The 18328-nt window shown below is 35.1% G+C and overlaps 2 protein-coding genes across 2 annotated transcripts in view; both read left to right on the forward strand.

Moving 5' to 3' along the window:
* LOTGIDRAFT_168658 (hypothetical protein) overlaps window positions 1–4145 on the forward strand; it is a gene marked incomplete at both ends in the record, with an annotated part of 15966 nt that extends 11821 nt beyond the window's left edge. The window contains 2 exons of the mRNA XM_009066543.1: window positions 2346–2395; window positions 4023–4145. Coding sequence (XP_009064791.1) covers window positions 2346–2395; window positions 4023–4145 — 173 coding nt within the window. The remainder of the gene's footprint in view (window positions 1–2345; window positions 2396–4022) is intronic.
* LOTGIDRAFT_236237 (hypothetical protein) lies at window positions 3971–14360 on the forward strand. The gene is made up of 14 exons (XM_009066544.1): window positions 3971–4336; window positions 6647–6894; window positions 7152–7302; window positions 8175–8311; window positions 8714–8849; window positions 9637–9732; window positions 9935–10065; window positions 10340–10437; window positions 11414–11498; window positions 11979–12050; window positions 12252–12350; window positions 13000–13158; window positions 13588–13686; window positions 13991–14360. Exons 2-14 carry the CDS (start codon window positions 6655–6657, stop codon window positions 14069–14071), a joined length of 1584 nt encoding a protein of 527 aa, XP_009064792.1. The 5' UTR covers window positions 3971–4336; window positions 6647–6654; the 3' UTR covers window positions 14072–14360.
* Window positions 14361–18328: the final 3968 nt, after the last annotated feature.

Below are 18328 nucleotides of genomic sequence, written 5' to 3' on the forward strand. Positions count from 1 at the left end.
ATAGATTATGAATGAATAGAAGAATAGAATGAATAGAATAGAATAGAATGAATAGATTGAATAGATTGAAAGAATGAATAGAATGATTAGAATGAATCAATATAATGAATATAATGAATAGAATGAATGAATAGAATAAATGAATGAATATAATGAATCAATATGATGAATAGAATGAATACAGTGAATGAATAGAATAAATAAATAAAATTAATGAATGAATAGAAGAACAGAATAGAATAGAATGAATAGAATGAATGAATAGAATGAATGAATAGAATGAATGAATAGAATGAATAGAATGAATAGAATGAATCAATATAATGAATATAATGAATATAATGAATAGAATGAATGAATAGAATAAATGAATGAATATAATGAATCAATATAATGAATAGAATGAATACAGTGAATGAATAGAATGAATAAATAGAATTAATGAATGAATAGAATGAATAGAATGAATAGAATGAATAGAATGAATAGAATGAATAGAATGAATAGAATGAATGAATAGAATGAATAGAATGAATGAATAGAATGAATGGAATGAATAGAATGAATGATTATATCGATACTATCAATGACGTCATGATATCGTGAGTGCCTCATGAGATAATTCTAGTAATTGTTCTAGAAATAGGCTATTACTTTCGCCGATTGAAGCGGTTCTCCTAGTACTATCAATTCACTTGTTGATGACCCGTGTGCCGGATTTTTATTCTGGAAAGTAACACGAAAAACTTAGAGCTCTGTTTCCTGGCTACGTACATATTTATACCTTTTCATCTGCGGTCCTGAAGTGTTACGAGTCGTTAAATTGAATCTCGACTTCGGTTCATTTGCACGTGACCCATCGACAGCTCGCACTGAACACACATTATAGACTTACCTTTAATATTGGGGTCACTGAAAGGGAACACAGGATGGGTAGGTTTTATCAAAACTAATAATATCACCAAGAATAATCTATACCCCAGCATAATCACTCTAAAAAAATAATGTCAATAAGTCATATTTTTTTTTCATTTTTAAGACGTGACAACTGTAAATGGATACTGAATAAGTCATTTTCCCCTTTTTCCAGTCGTGTCAACTGTACATGGATGGATAAAACAGGTACCTTAGTTTTAAGATATGATGTTTGACCAAGGGTCAGCGAGCAGACTGGATCTATATCCTTGCTCTTATTCTTGTGAAATGTGAATGTCAAGCCAAGAACTAGCTGGTGGACAGGTTCCTCAAGAATTATTGTAGATCTCGTCAACTGTGGATTTTGTTGTTATTATCTGTATGTTTTTGCGACTTTAATTCCAAAAAAAATCTTCGATAAGATCTTACCTTTCGTTTAGTTTATAGATTTAACCTCAATTTAACCGTTTCTAGCATGTGCTAATGCACCTTTATCATTGGTTACAAAATTGTCCCAAAATTGTGAAATATACTCACGATTAAATCTACATTTTAATGTTATATGAAACGTAACATTATTGAAATTTATTGTTTTGTGCATGGTTTTTGACAGTTTGTATGATTTAGTCGTGTTTGAATTAGACTTCGTTTGATAACCTACTCGGATAGGCAAGTTGATTGACTGGTTGAAAACATTGCTATGTATCTTGTTTAGTGAAAACACGACACCGCAATACACAAAAATAACGTATTTTTCTACTTGTAATGGTATGGATATTAAAGATGGGTTCCCTTATTTTCATTTATGAAAATGAAAATACTAATACTCATATGAATAGAAAGTAGAGGTGTTCTAATGACTAAGAAAAATACCAGTTTGTTTCATATGTCCATAATTAATTCATAATTAGCTAAATTAGAAGAGAATTACCAGCAGAATTCCAATGAGTGACCGATCAAGAAAGGTCAAAAAGTTTTTTTTGTTTATCCAGACTGTACATACATGGGCATTTATGATTGGTTAAAACTCGTAATTTTATGCAATAAGAACGTAATGATATGATTAAGAATACATGATAATTCATTAGAAACACCAATTAATCAAATAGTTTGCATAATTTGACACTAAAAAATAAGGAAACCCATCTTTAAAATATAAATAAAGATGGATCAATTTCAGTATCATTTTTCGGTCCGTCTACAATGTAATAAAACATACTTGGCATTTTCAAAGAAAAAAAGAAATGAATAAAAAAAAACCCCAAAAAAACCGTCTTTTTTATTAGTTTCTAAGTTCGTCTGTAATTGAATAAACCTTGCAAATATGAACAATATGTCTCAAGTCAAATGGGTAAAATTTCAATTACACTTGAAATTTGATAAAGGCATATAAATTTGACAATGAAAGATGACTGAAAATTATATTCTAGAAGGTTTCATTTTTAAACGAAAGGTTAAATTACCCCTTTATCAACCGGTGGTAAGTGGTATTTTAAAGAGAGAGATGCGCCATTCTTTTTGACCAATCATACTTTAGTCTACAAACAAGAATTTTTTAGTTAAGCCAATCAGTAATAGTGTTCACAGCTCACCGTCGAAATTTGAACCTTCTAATCCATGTATGTCCAGAATTATCCCCGTTTGACTCGTCATTTTAAAATACTCTGTGATATATAGAAAAGACATATATAGAAATAGTGAGTTAAATTCCTAAATTAAGATATTTTTGAAGGAGTTATGCGATTTACGTACATTTCTAATACTTATATACTTTACATATTTTCAAGACTCACATCAACCCCCAAAAATGGTGCAACCGTCACTTTAAGTAGATGGTGAGCTATATTTTTTGATTTATTTGTCTCGGTAGGTTGGCTAGTTTTTTCTACCATTGAAATTGTGCAAGTTATTATGGTTATATAAACGTTGCTATCATAAATTATTTGCTATCAAAATTGGGTTTTATTGGGGTATCATAATGTAGAGTGCTATTGTAAAAAGGGTTGCTGTCACAATGACAATCGCTATCATAGGTTAAGGCTCCCACACACGGACACGTTAAAGATCCCTCGACAGTTGAAAATCGAAAAAGAGCAGGCTAATGCCGCTGTCCTGGCAAAATTTCCCTCATGGCACCCTGCATGGCGTTGCCCGTCTTCATTAGTCCACATGGTGCAGGAGAGTAGGACATTTCATTTCATTTTTCAATTTCTAGTTAAACGCTTTTGTATCTATGCAGGGTGCCATGAGGGAAATTTTGACAGGACAGCGGCATCAGCCTGCTCTTTTTCGATTTCCAACTGTCGAGGGATCTTTAATGTGCACAGCCTGTAGCACACAGGGCCTCGGTTTATTGTCCCATCAGAACGACTAGACGCTTTTTCCATGTCAGCCCCTCTTACCTGCATCACTGACAGGGGGAAACCGGGTTGAAAAATCCGGAGGTATTATCTCGACCTATGCCGGGATGTAACCCTGGACCTTTAGGTTAGCAAGCAAGCGTCTAACTCACTGAGCCACCGCGGCTCCCAACTAGAAATTGGAATACAATACATCAATACAATCAGTGTCCAAGATACACCTAAAAAGTTTAGAAACCTGGTAAAGATATTCGTTGATATCATTGAGGTTTACTGTAATCCATTAATCTGGATTAATCCCAAAATAGCTTAATCTTATTAATAATCGTTAAACCTTATAATAATCCAATGTAAATTATCATATTTTTAAAACCCCGCCCACCGTAATTTTTTTCTTTTTGAGGGAGGGAAGGGGGAGGGAGGATCATTGCATGCTCTGACTTGAAAAATTTCCATTTGATTAATTCGTCCTTAGACGGTATTTTTAGTTTCATATACTGTCGCTTTTTTAAACTACCAGGAAATAGTTATTTCGTGAATATACATTTTTCTGTGAATTATAACGTCGTATTATTAAATTATAGGAGAATTTATACAGAAACTAAACTCGACGGATGACATAGAGATATAATCGTTTTTTGTTTCGATTTACCAGCAGATGCTTAGTTTCATTCATGCGCTTATAGGCCGAAATAGGATATTTTAAGATCTGATACAGTACTGTGCTTATATTCTTATATTGTACAGGTACAGACATTAGAGTTTTTCGCTTCACCAGCGGATAGAACTTACTTCCAAGTATATGTTTTACTGTTAAAAACTGTGATCGCTGTTTTACTAGTGAAGGATTTGATATTTTTTTTACCGTAAATTCGAATCCTTTTTGTTTATACTGTGTTAGTGTTAAAGGGATAGAGACATTCGTTTTGTAAAAGTTGATAAAACTCAATTGTGGCTGCCCGTATTTTTTTTTAGAAACTCTTGACGTCGTATTCAGTAATATAAAGTGCGTCATTGTATATTTCTTCATATTTAAACGGATTCCAATTAATATACTCAAGGTAAAGTAAAGATAAATTCTTGTGTAAAGGTGGGAATAGACACGGTTCGATGTCACGTTCGATGTGGAGTTATTGATACAATAGAAGTAGCCAAACACTTAAAGATGGGCTTCCTTATTTTTTAGTGTTAAATTAAGCAAACTATTTGATTAATTGGTGTTTCTAATGAATTATCATGTATTCTTAATCATATCATTATGTTCTTATTGCATATAATTAATAGTTTTAACCAATCATAAATGTCCATGTATGTACACTCTGGATAAATAAAAAAAGATTTTTTGACCTTTTTTGATCGGTCACTCATTGGAATTCTGCCGGTAATTCTCTTCTAATTTAGCTAATTATGAATTAATTATGGACATGTGAGACAAACTGGTAAACTAGTCATTAGAACACCTCTACTTGCTATTCATATAAGTATTAGCATTTTGATTTTCATGAGGGAACACATCTTTAATGTCCATCTCCGTACATGGACAGGCATTCGCTTCTTCAATATTTTGTTACATCGGTAATCCTGCACCCAAGCCAGCATCGGATATCGAGTACCTTGTCTATTGACGCCGTTTATCAGACCAAAGTCAATTCGGACTTAAGACAACTCTGTTAAAGTTGGTCCGAGTTGTCTGTTAAATTTGGTCCGAGTTGTGTGTTGAAGTTGGTCCGAGTTGTCTGTTAATTTTGGTCCGAGTTGTCTGTTAAAGTTGGTCCGAGTTGTCTGTTTATGGTGATCCGAGCTGTCTGTTAAAGTTGGTCCGAGTTGTCTGTTAAAGTTGATCCGAGTTGTCTGTTAAAGATGGTCCGAGTTGTCTGTTAATTTTGGCCCGAGTTGTCTTTTCAAGTTGGTCCGAGTTGTCTGTTAAAGTTGGTCCGAGTTGTCTGTTCATGGTGATCCGAGCTGTCTGTTAAAGTTGGTCCGAGTTGTCTGTTAAAGATGGTCCGAGTTGTGTGTTGAAGTTGGTCCGAGTTGTCTGTTAATTTTGGTCCGAGTTGTCTGTTAAAGTTGGTCCGAGTTGTCTGTTTATGGTGATCCGAGCTGTCTGTTAAAGTTGGTTCGAGTTGTCTGTTAAAGATTGTCCGAGTTGTGTGTTGAAGTTGGTCCGAGTTGTCTGTTAATTTTGGCCCGAGTTGTCTGTTAAAGTTGGTTCGAGTTGTCTGTTAAAGATGGTCCGAGTTGTGTGTTGAAGTTAGTCCGAGTTGTCTGTTAATTTTCGTCCGAGTTGTCTTTTAAAGTTGGCCCTAGTTGTCTGTTAAAGTTGGTCCGAGTTGTCTGTTAAAGTTGGTCCGAGTTGTCTGTTTATGGTGATCCGAGCTGTCTGTTAAAGTTGGTTCGAGTTGTCTGTTAAAGTTGGTCCGAGTTATCTGTTAAAGTTGACCCGAGTTGTCTGTTAATTTTGGTCCGAGTTGTCTGTTAAAGTTGGCCCGAGTTGTGTGTTAAAGTTGGTTCGAGTTGTCTGTTAAAGATGGTCCGAATTGTGTGTTGAAGTTGGTCCGAGTTGTCTGTTAATTTTGGTCCGAGTTGTCTTTTAAAGTTGGCCCGAGTTGTCTGTTAAAGTTGACCCGAGTTGTCTGTTACAGTTGGTCCTGGTTGTCCTGTTTACTTTCGATGAAAAATATAAGGCACAGATTATTCCTAAACTTTTAAGTGTAAAAAGGTTTAAACCTCAAAAGAATTACTCGTTACCGGTGTTGAGTATCCAGTAAACAAGTTACTTGTCCTCTTTTTTAGCCTATTTTATTATGACAAATTTTTTCATATGGATGCGCTTGACATGATTAATTCATAACAGTCAAAAATGTCTACAGCGAAATTGAATTGGTTAGTGGCTCGAGTTAAGTGCACGGTTCAGGCCATTCATTAAATAGAGTCGATCTTTGATAAAGGTAAGGTATCCGATACGGTGTACGGTGTTGTATACGATACGGTGAAGTTTGTGATGTCCGGTGCGGTGATTTGCGTGACTTTCGATGCAGTGTAGTGTGGTGTACAGTTTCTGTTGAGGAAATAAGTGCAAATATTATAGAAGAAGTACGCGTTCTTCTAGTATCTACTGTATCGAAAATCCTGCACCGGACACCATGCTTTCTATGCGAAACTTCACTCGGTATTAGCTATGCGAGACATAACTTTTGACCTGTTGACAGAGACCTCATAAAGTCGTACACAATGATTGGTTGATGTTTATTTGATTTGATGATATTGACCAATCAGATTTTGTATAATTAATGAGATACAAAGATAGTTGTTGACATCGGTTCTGACATCAGAACTGACGGTAGAAAAGTGAAATGACATTTTTCATTTAGGTACTAACATGGGAAATGGTGCAAGCGTACAACCTTCAAAGGCTGAACAGGATATGCAAAGGCGGATGACTCTAATCGAAAGCCAAAATTCTTTAAGATGTAATCCCGTGGAGGAAGAATGCCAGTCTTTATCCCCAAAAGATTTGGAGGCCATGAAGATTGACCCCAAGGATTATAACTTTTCTTTTGAAAACTTGGTTTTAGAGGGCGGTGGAATTAAGGGTGCCGCATACGTGGGGGCTTTAAGGGTAAGTTATTGTTAGACGTTTGCTATTACTGTTTGCCAAACCACCTTTCAGAGAGTTCACATATCTATGTCCTAGAGCGGTTTGTCAACTCGTCATTTCTTTCAGTCCAAGTAGCTGATAACGTAATAATGTTTATTTAATATTCAGGTTTGTCAACTCGACCCGCATTTCAGAAAAGAAATAGAGCTTAACGTCCATATCTGTCTAACTCTAGAACAAGGAGTCCTAGTTATGTTGAAGCTTTTCTATTTTTGTAGTATATGGAAGAAATTGGACTGGCGAAGAAAATCAAGAGGTTTGCCGGAAGCAGTGCAGGGGCAATGTGCGCCTGCTATCTCGCCGTTGGGTATGGAAGCGAAGACATCTCAAATTTTCTAGAACCAAAATACATATCATCAGTATTAAACGGTAAATTAATAATTAATAAAGTGTCTCTGATACACATATAAAGACTAGAAAACCAGTATGGTGTAAATAGAAGCTATAAGTGTCTCTGATACACATATAAAGACTAGAAAACCAGTATGGTGTAAATAGAAGCTATAAGTGTCCCTAATACACATTGAAAAAAGGCTTCGTAACTTTACCAATTAAACAGAGTTTTTCACCTTAAAGGTGTATTCCACTTTTTTTTGTAAAGTTTGCTATTTACATCTATGTATCTTCTTGATCAAACTGAATTTGTTTTAAAGAGGTTTATTAAAAACGGAGAGTACTAATTGTTGATTAAGCAGTTTGACCTAGCTTTGATATTAGTCGAAACCTTTAGAATACTCTACAATTAGGCGTTTTTCTTAATTCAAATCCGCACAGTAGTTTTCTAACAGCTTCCAAAATGCATAACGAACCTTAAGTTATGTTTTTTGGCGTTTAAAAATTAACGGCTGGATTTTTTTAGTTAAAACTTTCAGATACGTTAAAGGGCACATTTCTCTAGATTTTGGTGTATAGTTTTCCCAAATTTGAGAACAATATTTTTTCGACCTACAAAGAAAGCGGAATGTCCCATTAACGTCTAGTTTTAAAGTCCACCGTTTCGCAATTTGTTCAATGTTTATATATCTCTGACACCCAGACATCTTTCGTCGTAGCTTCGATTGAGGCTTCTGTGTTATTAACCTTCTTCAAAATAGAAAATCTTAGAAATAGCGATTGATTCATGAAAATGTCGAACCATGCCTTCTAACTCTTTTCTTGGACTGTTATATAGATGCGTTAAAATATACAAAGTAAATCTAGGTATGAACCTTTTTGCCACTTTTATGTCTTTTTAATTGTAGACAACCCATGGGGCGTTCTGAACCTTTTGCCTAATATGATAAATAGTTTTGGATGGAAGCCAACAAGCAAGGTTTATAATGAAATGGGAAAACACATCGAGAAGAAGGTCGGTGATGCAGACATCACTTTCAAACAGGTAACTATAGTGAATTAAAGTAGAGTTTTCAGATAAACAATAAGATAAGTGTCTGATACACATACAAAGACTAGAAAATCAGAATGGTGCAAATAGAAGCTATAAGTGTCCCTGATACACATACAAAGACTAGAAAATCAGAATGGTGCAAATAGAAGCTATAAGTGTCCCTGATACACGTACAAAGACTAGAAAATCAGAATGGTGTAAATAGAAGCTATAAGTGTCCCTGATACACATACAAAGACTAGAAAATCAGAATGGTGTAAATAGAAGCTTTAAGTGTCTGATACACATAGAAATACAAGAAAATCAGAATGGTGTAAGGATTAGAGGATTTCTTTAATATGATGGTTTTCCAGTTATTCTGTTATAAATCTATTTTGTATTTTATTTTATTAGTTATACAAGAAGAAAGGTATAGAGCTGTGTATCTGCGTTACCAACGTCAACAGAATGAATGTAACGTTCTGTCACGTGAAGACCACACCCCATCTTCCAATCAGACGTGCTGTGTGTATGTCCATGTCCATACCAGGTACGTTAATCACCTACCTTTCAAGCCTTTACGGTCTTTAACTGTGCGTCCTTTTCATCTTGTTGTTCCAATATTAACTTATGGGCCCATTACATCTCAGGTACGCCCGTTTTACCTTAAGTGAGATCAAGTTTTAACTTCAAGTGAGAACAAGTTTTATCTTAAAGATCTCTTGTTTTGACCTAAAGTGAGACCAAGTTTTAGATCACTTGTTCTGACAAAGTGAGACCGAGTTTTATCTCTATGGATCACTAGTTTTTACATCAAGTGAGACAAAGTTTTATCTCAATAGATCTCTAGTTTTGACAAAGTGAGACCAAGTTTTATCTTTATAGATCTCTACTTTTGACGAAGTGAGAACAGGTTTTATCTTTATAGATCTCTAGTTTTGACAAAGTGAGAACAGGTTTTATCTTTATGGATCACTAGTTTTTACCTCAAGTGAGACAAAGTTTTATCTGTATGGATCTCTAGTTTTGACAAAGTGAGAGCAGGTTTTATCTTTATAGATCTCTAGTTTTTACCTCAAGTGAGACCAAGTTTTAACTTTATAGATCACTAGTTTTGACAAAGTGGGACCAAGTTTTATCTTTATGGATCTCTAGTTTTGGAAACGTGTACACGAAGAAATTTATGCTACCACTCCTATCAGTACTTATCGAAAAAAACTCCTACCTTAAAACTTCTTCTCCCAGTTGATTTCAAAGACAAGCTTCACTGTGATACTCCTTCCAAAACTTTTGTCCTAGGGAACGTATTTGATAAATCTGATGTTGTGGTATTCTAGGATATTTCCAAGCGTCTAAAGAGACCTTGTTTGGATCAATGGATGTTTATGTTGACGGTGGTTTGCTGTGTAATTACCCTATACACTGTTTTGATGGTGAGTTAACACTTTAAATCATATTTCTGACAGTAGAAAAATTCATTTCTTAAACTCAATTAGGTACAGACAGTAGAACGTTTAATACCATTAAACCAGTATGGTACAGAACAGCAGAACGTTGCTTTTCAATAACCCAATAAGCTACATAACAGTAAAACGATTTATGTCATGAAGTCAATAAAATATTTGTATTTTTTAGGTTGGTATTTATCATTGAAGCCTGATGACAGTTTTCTGACAAAATTTACTCCATTATCCAACCTAACGAATCTGTATGATCCGGCTGTCCGATTTGGAGGCTTTAATGAAAAAACTCTTGGATTTCAAGTGGTATGTTGTTTACTACTAGTATCTTCAGAACTAATTTGAAGAAGAGTGTCCCATGTTTTACAAGATAAAGCAGGGTGGCCGCCCACGGTGCAAATACTACGCCAAGAAGTTTGAAACACTAGCGGATAAGTAGTAGCCATGTAAAATAAAGATGCATCCCAAAGCATCAATGCCATGGTTGCACAAATTGTACAAAAGAATTTAAGCATGACCTCTCTTACCACAATATCAACTAGGTACCGTCACTTATAGCTCTGTTATCTTCATCTTTCAGTACTCTGACTATGAACAAGATTTGATGAAAACGGAGTTAGATAAACGAGTCGGTGTTCTGATTCCTGCTAAGCCCAGTCAAGATACCAAGCTCTACAGGTGAATGAAATGAATGCAATGAATGACCATATATTTGGTTGTAATATTGTCCGTTGCTTGCTCATACACCATCAATAACATTAACTTAATATATTGTCTCATACATAAAATTCTAACCAAGTTTGCACGGTTGTTTTCTTAAAACTAAAAAAACGGTGTCTTGAATTCTCCGCCGAAGGCGGACCGCCCCCGCCATCCCGCCAGGTCATTTAAGACTTGATATTCGCGAATTGAAAAGCACGTTTTTCTGATGCAGGCTGCAATAAAAAGTTGGAATGTTTTTCATTACGTATGACGAAACGAAACCATAAAGAAATCTTTTTCAACATGCAAATGTTTAGCAATCCCACTGTGACGAGTTTGAATGTGAATTAAAGTAAGCGCGCCATGTTATTCTTTTTCAGTAGTGAGTAGCGATAATGTAGGCGACTGCATTTTCGTCTTTCTAAAGTAATTCTAAAGTGACATAATGCATCTAATTATTCACAATTATAAGATCAGTAAGAATCAATGAGAATCAATGCTGTTACAGATAGCAACGGTTGGGAACACTAAATTAGTATAACAAATTCTTTTCCTACACCAGTTGACCACACGCCGAAAACATCCTAGGTTGGGAACCGGGGATATAAAATAATCTACACTGTTGTCAATAGAAAGAGTTATTTTATAATACTCACATTTGCTAAATGTCATTTAAACACATTACTTCACGTATTGATGGCATGTTGAACTGTTCTTTCAATAGTAATTAATCAATATATTGAGTCCATAATATTGATGGTTTTATTGAACGTGTTTGGGCTTCATAACAAATGCCTCGATAATTCGAACCCTGAAATGAGTAGAATCATCTCAATGTGCAGTAAATGGAATTGCCTGTTTTCATTTACCAACTGAATATTAGCATAAAGGTATGACGTAAAACTCCATCTGCCTAATTTTCTTGCTTACACTTACTTTATTACATTTCAAGAAAACTCTTGGATATAAAGAAGAAGCAGAAAAAAGTTGAAAAAATCCATGCTTGTGTTATGGACGCTGTGAACGCTTTTCTTGTGGTAAGTAAGTTAAGATAGTAGATTTGTGGTGGTTCCCTTGGAGGGGAGGGGGGCGACAAGGGCATTCATGAAAACTCACTCTGAGTGCTAAATTTGAACAAATCATATCCATATACTTTATCATTTTTACAAAAAAACACGTCAAACTCAAGCTGTCGAGTACGTGAAATACAAAAGAAACAGAAAACTGCATGTGAAATCGAGCGTAGTAGTCTTGTTCATTCCAGCCCGAAGGAATTTAAACTGTAATAATCTCCGACCAGACCGCTCGAATGCCGTACCTTTTAGAATTCAAGTTGTTTCTTCATTGATATTTTACGGAGACCTAGTGGTTCTCTAATTATTATTAAAAATTAGACGGTTGTTCGAAAATTTGCGCCATTACCTACTTCATGACGTTGCAAGTCTTCAGCCCAAACCAGTGACACAAAGGAAAGATGTAAACCACCGTTTAATTTACTTTTTAAAAAATATTTTCAGACTATACACAAACACAATATTGCTGATAAAGCCAGTATGGACCTTGGTGAACTAAAACTAGTTTTTGAAGACGTAAGTTATATGTTTCCATATTGATATGAGCCACAAAACCTCCCCTTTAGGAAAATTAGCAAGTAATTGATTTGACTACAACAATTTTGTTTTGTGTTATCTAACAAGTGAAAGGGGTAACACTTACACCCGAAGCCACTGTGCAGCTTGCGTCCAATCCTTCAAAATAATGTCATTTATTTGTCTTTTCATAAATTTCAGAAAGAAAGTTTTACTGATAAACATTGTGAATTACTGTTTGGGGAGGTGATTTCAGCCGAGGAGGCGTTCGATTCTCTAGATAAAGACGAGGACGGACAGGTACGTGTTACGACCAGGGATCTGCCACACTTTAGACATGCCAGCCAAAATATTTAATCTAGATCTGGGTGTTTCGTTGCCGTCAATAATCTGATGAAATTATTATGTATTTCTTTAATAGCTTGTGACACTAATTTGCTGAGCAATCGACACACTTCGGCAGTTTCAGTAAAGCTGAATCTGTCTCGGTGATGAATGGTTGAATTCTTCTTGGGAGACACTTAAATTCCTGCATTTCACAATCAATTGTCAGAGGAGCCTGTAGGGGATAATTCTCACACTAACTTATGCATTTATTGCTTTATTTTGGTTTACCAATGATACCTTTTATTATCATTTTGAATCCATGTCTTACAATATTTTTTCATTTTATTGACTTTGTTAACAAACGCTTGTAGTCCGTTACGACCACCTTCTGACGTTTGAACAGTAGTACTATCACGTAATAATCTTAATTAATGAATGTCATTCATTACAGTGATATGTTGCAGAGGGCTTGCAGAATGTTCACGGTAGACCGTTTGTCTTGCTGAATTGACGAATCCAATAATACCTTAATTATCATCTATTAGCCAAAGGGATGCCCAGTTGACGAAGCTAATGGTAAAGTTATATGTTACTGATTTCGATATTTTGTGCATTATTTTAGGTAGATTTCGGTGAGCTTATGGAATTTATCCAGAGAACTGGAATTTGTATGTTGGATACCTTCCAAGGTTACAGTCGTCAAGAAATCTCCGGTTTTTCTTCCTTCGTTGAACGAGTTCAAAACACCATTTTACTCAATTTAAAACGCGTCCATGCAAACGTGAGTATTTACTTGCTATATTTGTGGTGGTTAAATCTATTAAGTCATCGAATCCATCAGTAGATCAATTTACTAAAAGACTAGAAATGACAACAGCGGTGACGGCGACACTTGTCATCCAACTGAGTCTACCTCCATATCAAACCACGTATGGTTATTACAGTGTTATTACCATATATAAATGAAAATGACGTATTTTCATATGAGTCTGCTGCCTAATTCTACCTCCAGTCAGTGGCGGAGCCAAAGAGGAGGGGGGGGGGGGGGTAGCAGATGGGGCAGCCGCCCCCTCGCAGTCCCGAAAGCAAAAATTGGGCAAAAATCTCAAAACCGGGTCAAAAATTCGGAAATTCCAGTTACAGGTGGTAGGCGTCGCCACTAAACATCGGGTCTTGCAAAAGAGTGACATTATATCTATACATTTTGCAGCATGGAGATTATCAACGAACTGTAGGAATCAACACTGGACATATAGAAACTGTAGATTTCGATAATATGGTTTATGCCGATCAAAAATTTGTTGAAGAGGTAAAATTATTTCAAATATAAATATGACGCTTTGGTGCACAAAAATAAAAGAAAATATATTAAACGCTTGGACAACTGCTATTGTACACATTATATTCCCATCCAGGCGGCAAAAAATACTGCTGTTCATTCTTGGATTGTCCCTTTGTACAGTATAATCATGCACTTGACACGTCACGTCACGTTTGTGTTATCCTACATATTTAGGGCAAAGAACAATCAAGAATGACCAGGATACTGTTTTGGCTTGTTTCCCCTTGTTAGTCGAGTCTGTAATGAATGTTTCTTTTTTAATCTGTTTCAGAGGGGTTATAACGCCATGAAAGCTTTCCTGCAATATCACGTGATCAATAAAGATCACACAGAGACTCAAAACCGGAAGTAGGAAACCACATAACAGGATGCTGATATAATCTTCAACTTTTTCTTTTAAATCACAGTTGGATTTTCCTATTACATCATCTTCGATTCTCAAAGATCTCGAGTCAGTCATACAATCTATTTCCCTATTCTTGACTGTGCTACGCACATACCTACTACCTATTCATTTGGTTATTGTTATCATTATTTCAAAACAGCGTGTAAATGGACACGTATTGTCACTTTCAAGGCCATGCTTGGCCATTTTCTGGGGTGATAATGTTATTGTATCAATGAATAAATGTTACAACTGAATTGTCTTATTTTTAAGAATCCCTTGTAACATTATCCCCATTGATCTGACGGAATTTCATATAAATTATATGAATAATCTTTTTCTTTTAAATCCTGGGATATTATATTCAATATCGGGCCCATTCCCTCCGATATAATTGACTCCAGAATGCCTTATCTAATATATAGTCTAGCTCAACGGTCGCCGGCTGAATTGAACACGTTTGTAGATACGAGTTGCACCCCTTTACCAGAAAGTTTATCTTCCCCGAGACTGTTTTGTTTGTAGATACGAGTTGCACCCCTTTACCAGAAAGTTTATCTTCCCCGAGACTGTTTTAGATTTATAAACAAGAGTGGATAGTTTATATTTTATTCCTGTATGTTATATTTATCGATTTATCGTGCAAAGAATTAAAATTCGGAGATATTGTCAAATTCACTGAATTGTCGTATTTAATGTTTCCCCATCACAAAAACGGGTTTGGATTTACAACCAATCATTTCAATAGCCACTCGGTCAATCACAAAGATTTCAAGCATCAAGTCCACTGGTCTTATTCTCGACGGCTTAACTTCAAATCACTAAAATTGATTTTAGTTAAAATTGGATTTTAACTTAAATAAAGTGGTATTCTTCAAAATTAGTTTTTTAAGTTAAAATTGGATTTTAGTCGATTTTAACTAAAATTGATTTTAATGATAGATAGTCCTGACCTGTCAATCAAGTTATGACGTCGTAATGTATCCAACCAATCAAATCGTCGTCTGTAAAGACACAAGGTAAGTCTGCCGTCACACCGCAATCTTGTCCCACATCAAAACAAAGCGACGTCGATGGGATTTTTATGAATTTCTTACATTAATAATAAGTGTGTGGATGACCTTAAATGCTGACATATCCAACACACTTTTATCTTCTTAATTCACCCTACTACTTATTCGTCGAAGATATGCGTATCACATCGGAATCGGAATCACTGAACTGTAAATAACTATATACTCTAAATAGCAACAGCCTTTTAAAAATCACAAAATTGTAGACATTTTGTACTGAATAAGGAATGAATTCAAATACACAATGATGTGCGGTATGATTTATGTGCAATATTTATATCAATACTTAGCTGGTGTTTACTCATATTCAGTTTGTGTTCAATCGTATATTAATCTTGATTTTAATTTATGGGATTATCAAGGATTATCGACAAATGACCGTTGATTGCAGGGTGACATGTGTTTAGTGTTAAGAAAAGGGTGACCGCTGGCCGTGTCAAGAGGGTGGTGTTGTATAGAGGTAAATTTGGTTGAAAATTGCACGGGATGTATTTTTGGTGGCCGCTCATTACAGTGGGGTGCTGAATACCGGTTCCCGTTAGACCAAGTTAGACTGTACTCCGACACTCTCCGTAATCTGACATATTTGTATTGTCCCAATGCAATTAAGATTACACTGTATAATATGTAAGTAGAACTGCACGACCATGGCATAATCCCTTCATATGTATCACAAACTAGACATTTTTCCTATATAATTATGTCTTTTCCATATATGGAGGAGTTCAAGAAAGACGAAAAAACACATGGATTTCGATGGTGCAAAATGTCCGTGATGCCCACTAAGGTTGAAACAAGACAAGTAGGTCGTAAAGCTCAATTTGGTGATTACAGTTGACTATAAAGGGCTCTGTTATTCATGGACCACTTAAAGGGACAGGTGTGCCAATTCCCGGAGTTGATTTTGGTCTTGAATGTATGTAAATAGTTTTCAGGATTACAAGAAATGTATCGTCATTTTAACATTCAAACGATGATCATTCTGGACACACTAAAATTTTAAGGCTCAAATTTCGACATTGTGAACACTATCCCTGATTAGCTTAGCTGGTGTATTTATGATATAATATTGATTTTAAGAAACAGGCAAACAACAAATAATTAGTAGATTGTTGTAATGTAGTCATGCAGTCACGTTGTGAAGATCCTTAATCTGATAAGATTATGGCTAGCAGATTAAAGAACCTATTAGGATTAAATACTGTCTTTGATCAATGAGATTTTCCCATTAGTTTAAGGTTGGTTGGTTGGTAGATGACAATTTAACGTTGCTGATATCGCAAAGTTTAAGGAAGCCTCAGAAGGTTTTATACATTGTGCATTGCACTAATCTTCATTAAAACTTTCTACTGCTGTTTAACTGTTTCTTTCATTATTTCAAGGTATGCAGTTTTTATATTATTATCATTATTATTATCATTATCATTATTATTATTCATTATTATTATCATTATTATTACCATATTATACTTAATGGCATAAACTATTACATAATAAATAAATATATGCCTTCATTGACCCTGGAAAAAAGTGCTCAGAAAACATCGAAAGATGGCCTCTCTTATACAAATTAACCGAAATCGCAATTGGTACAAAAACAGTAAGAATCATTCGATCAATTTATCCATATGTAAAAATTTCTTCAACAGTTAACAGGGAGTAAAACAAGGTGTACCGTTGTCGCCGTTGTTATTCGTGTGTGATATCAAAACTAAACGACTTTACGACACTGGTTTTTCTTCGAATATATTCAGATTCAACAGTTATCATTTATACATACTCATATTTGCTGACGACACTGTTTTATTTGCAAAGTCAAAATTAAGCAAATTCCAGTCATATACAATCAGAGAGGTGCCGCTTTTTCTATAGATTATAATAAAAATGATTTGTTCGGGACTTTTCAAAAATCTCTTTATAGAGATATACTATTGAATACTGCGCAGGTATTGTAGATGTATAGTACTTTATTTTTCCGCTTTACCAGTGGATAGAACATACTTTCAAGTATACGTTCTGCTTTTAAAAACTGTGGTCGCTGTTGCACAAGTAAAGGATTCAAAGATTTTTTGTCGGACTTTCGATCAGTATTTGTATATTCTGTGGCCGTGTATAAGGTAAATCTAGAATAAATTCTTGTGTAAAGTTGAGAATAGACAAAGTACGATGTCTGATGAGCGTTCGACGAGGATTTATTGATACAATCCCGCAAGGACACCGAGAACATTGTCTATTTACACCTTATACTGTAATTAATATGAATTCGACCAATTCTCGATATGGACGTTCGATTGCAAGAAAAAACAAGTGGTTGGCTAGCAAGATACACCAACTTTCCTGATACATTTTCAGTATATCAAGGACAGTCACCTATCTGTGTCAAATCATACCAAAAATCTAATTGATGCAAGATATTGTTGATTTATACAAACACATATTATTTAATAAAATTCTGACATAAACTGTCACCTGTATCGCCAACAAATTTTGATGCGTTTTAACTCAAAAACGTTTTTCGAAAGATCGTCAAATTCGAACTTGTCTAAGCTTTAAATCGGATGAAAACTGTAGTCTTTATTGTGTTCACAAACAAATTTTGACGTGTTTTTCATAAGTCAAGGGCAATAAATCAAAAACAATTATCGAAAGATAGCCAAATTCGAAATTGTCCAAGATCTCATCATTATAAATATTCACACCAAATTTCATTTAAATTGGATGAAAATTGTAGTCTCTATTGTTTTCACAACCAAATTTTGACGCGTTTTTCATAAGTCAAGGGCAATAACTCAAAAACCGTTCATCGAAAGATAGTCAAGATCTCATTAATACAAATGTTCACACCAAATTTCATTCAAATCAGCTAAAAACTGTTGTCTCAATTGCGTTCACATGCCAATTGTGGACGGACGGACCGACGGACCGACGGACGGACGGACTGACGGACGGACAGGGGCGACGACAATATACATTAAAATGTGGTCGTATAAAAAGGAAATTCTGTCAAAAAAAAAATAATGACGAGAATATCGTGATGTGAAAGCAAAGATGTCATAAACATCGTACACCATTGCTAAATAGATACCCGAGACACAAAATGCCATGGTCATGCACATAATTCCAAACGCCCGATGTCATTGTTTTCAACTTG

The sequence above is a fragment of the Lottia gigantea genome (genome assembly GCF_000327385.1).
Source record: "Lottia gigantea unplaced genomic scaffold LOTGIsca_77, whole genome shotgun sequence".
NCBI classification, from domain to species: domain Eukaryota; kingdom Metazoa; phylum Mollusca; class Gastropoda; family Lottiidae; genus Lottia; species Lottia gigantea.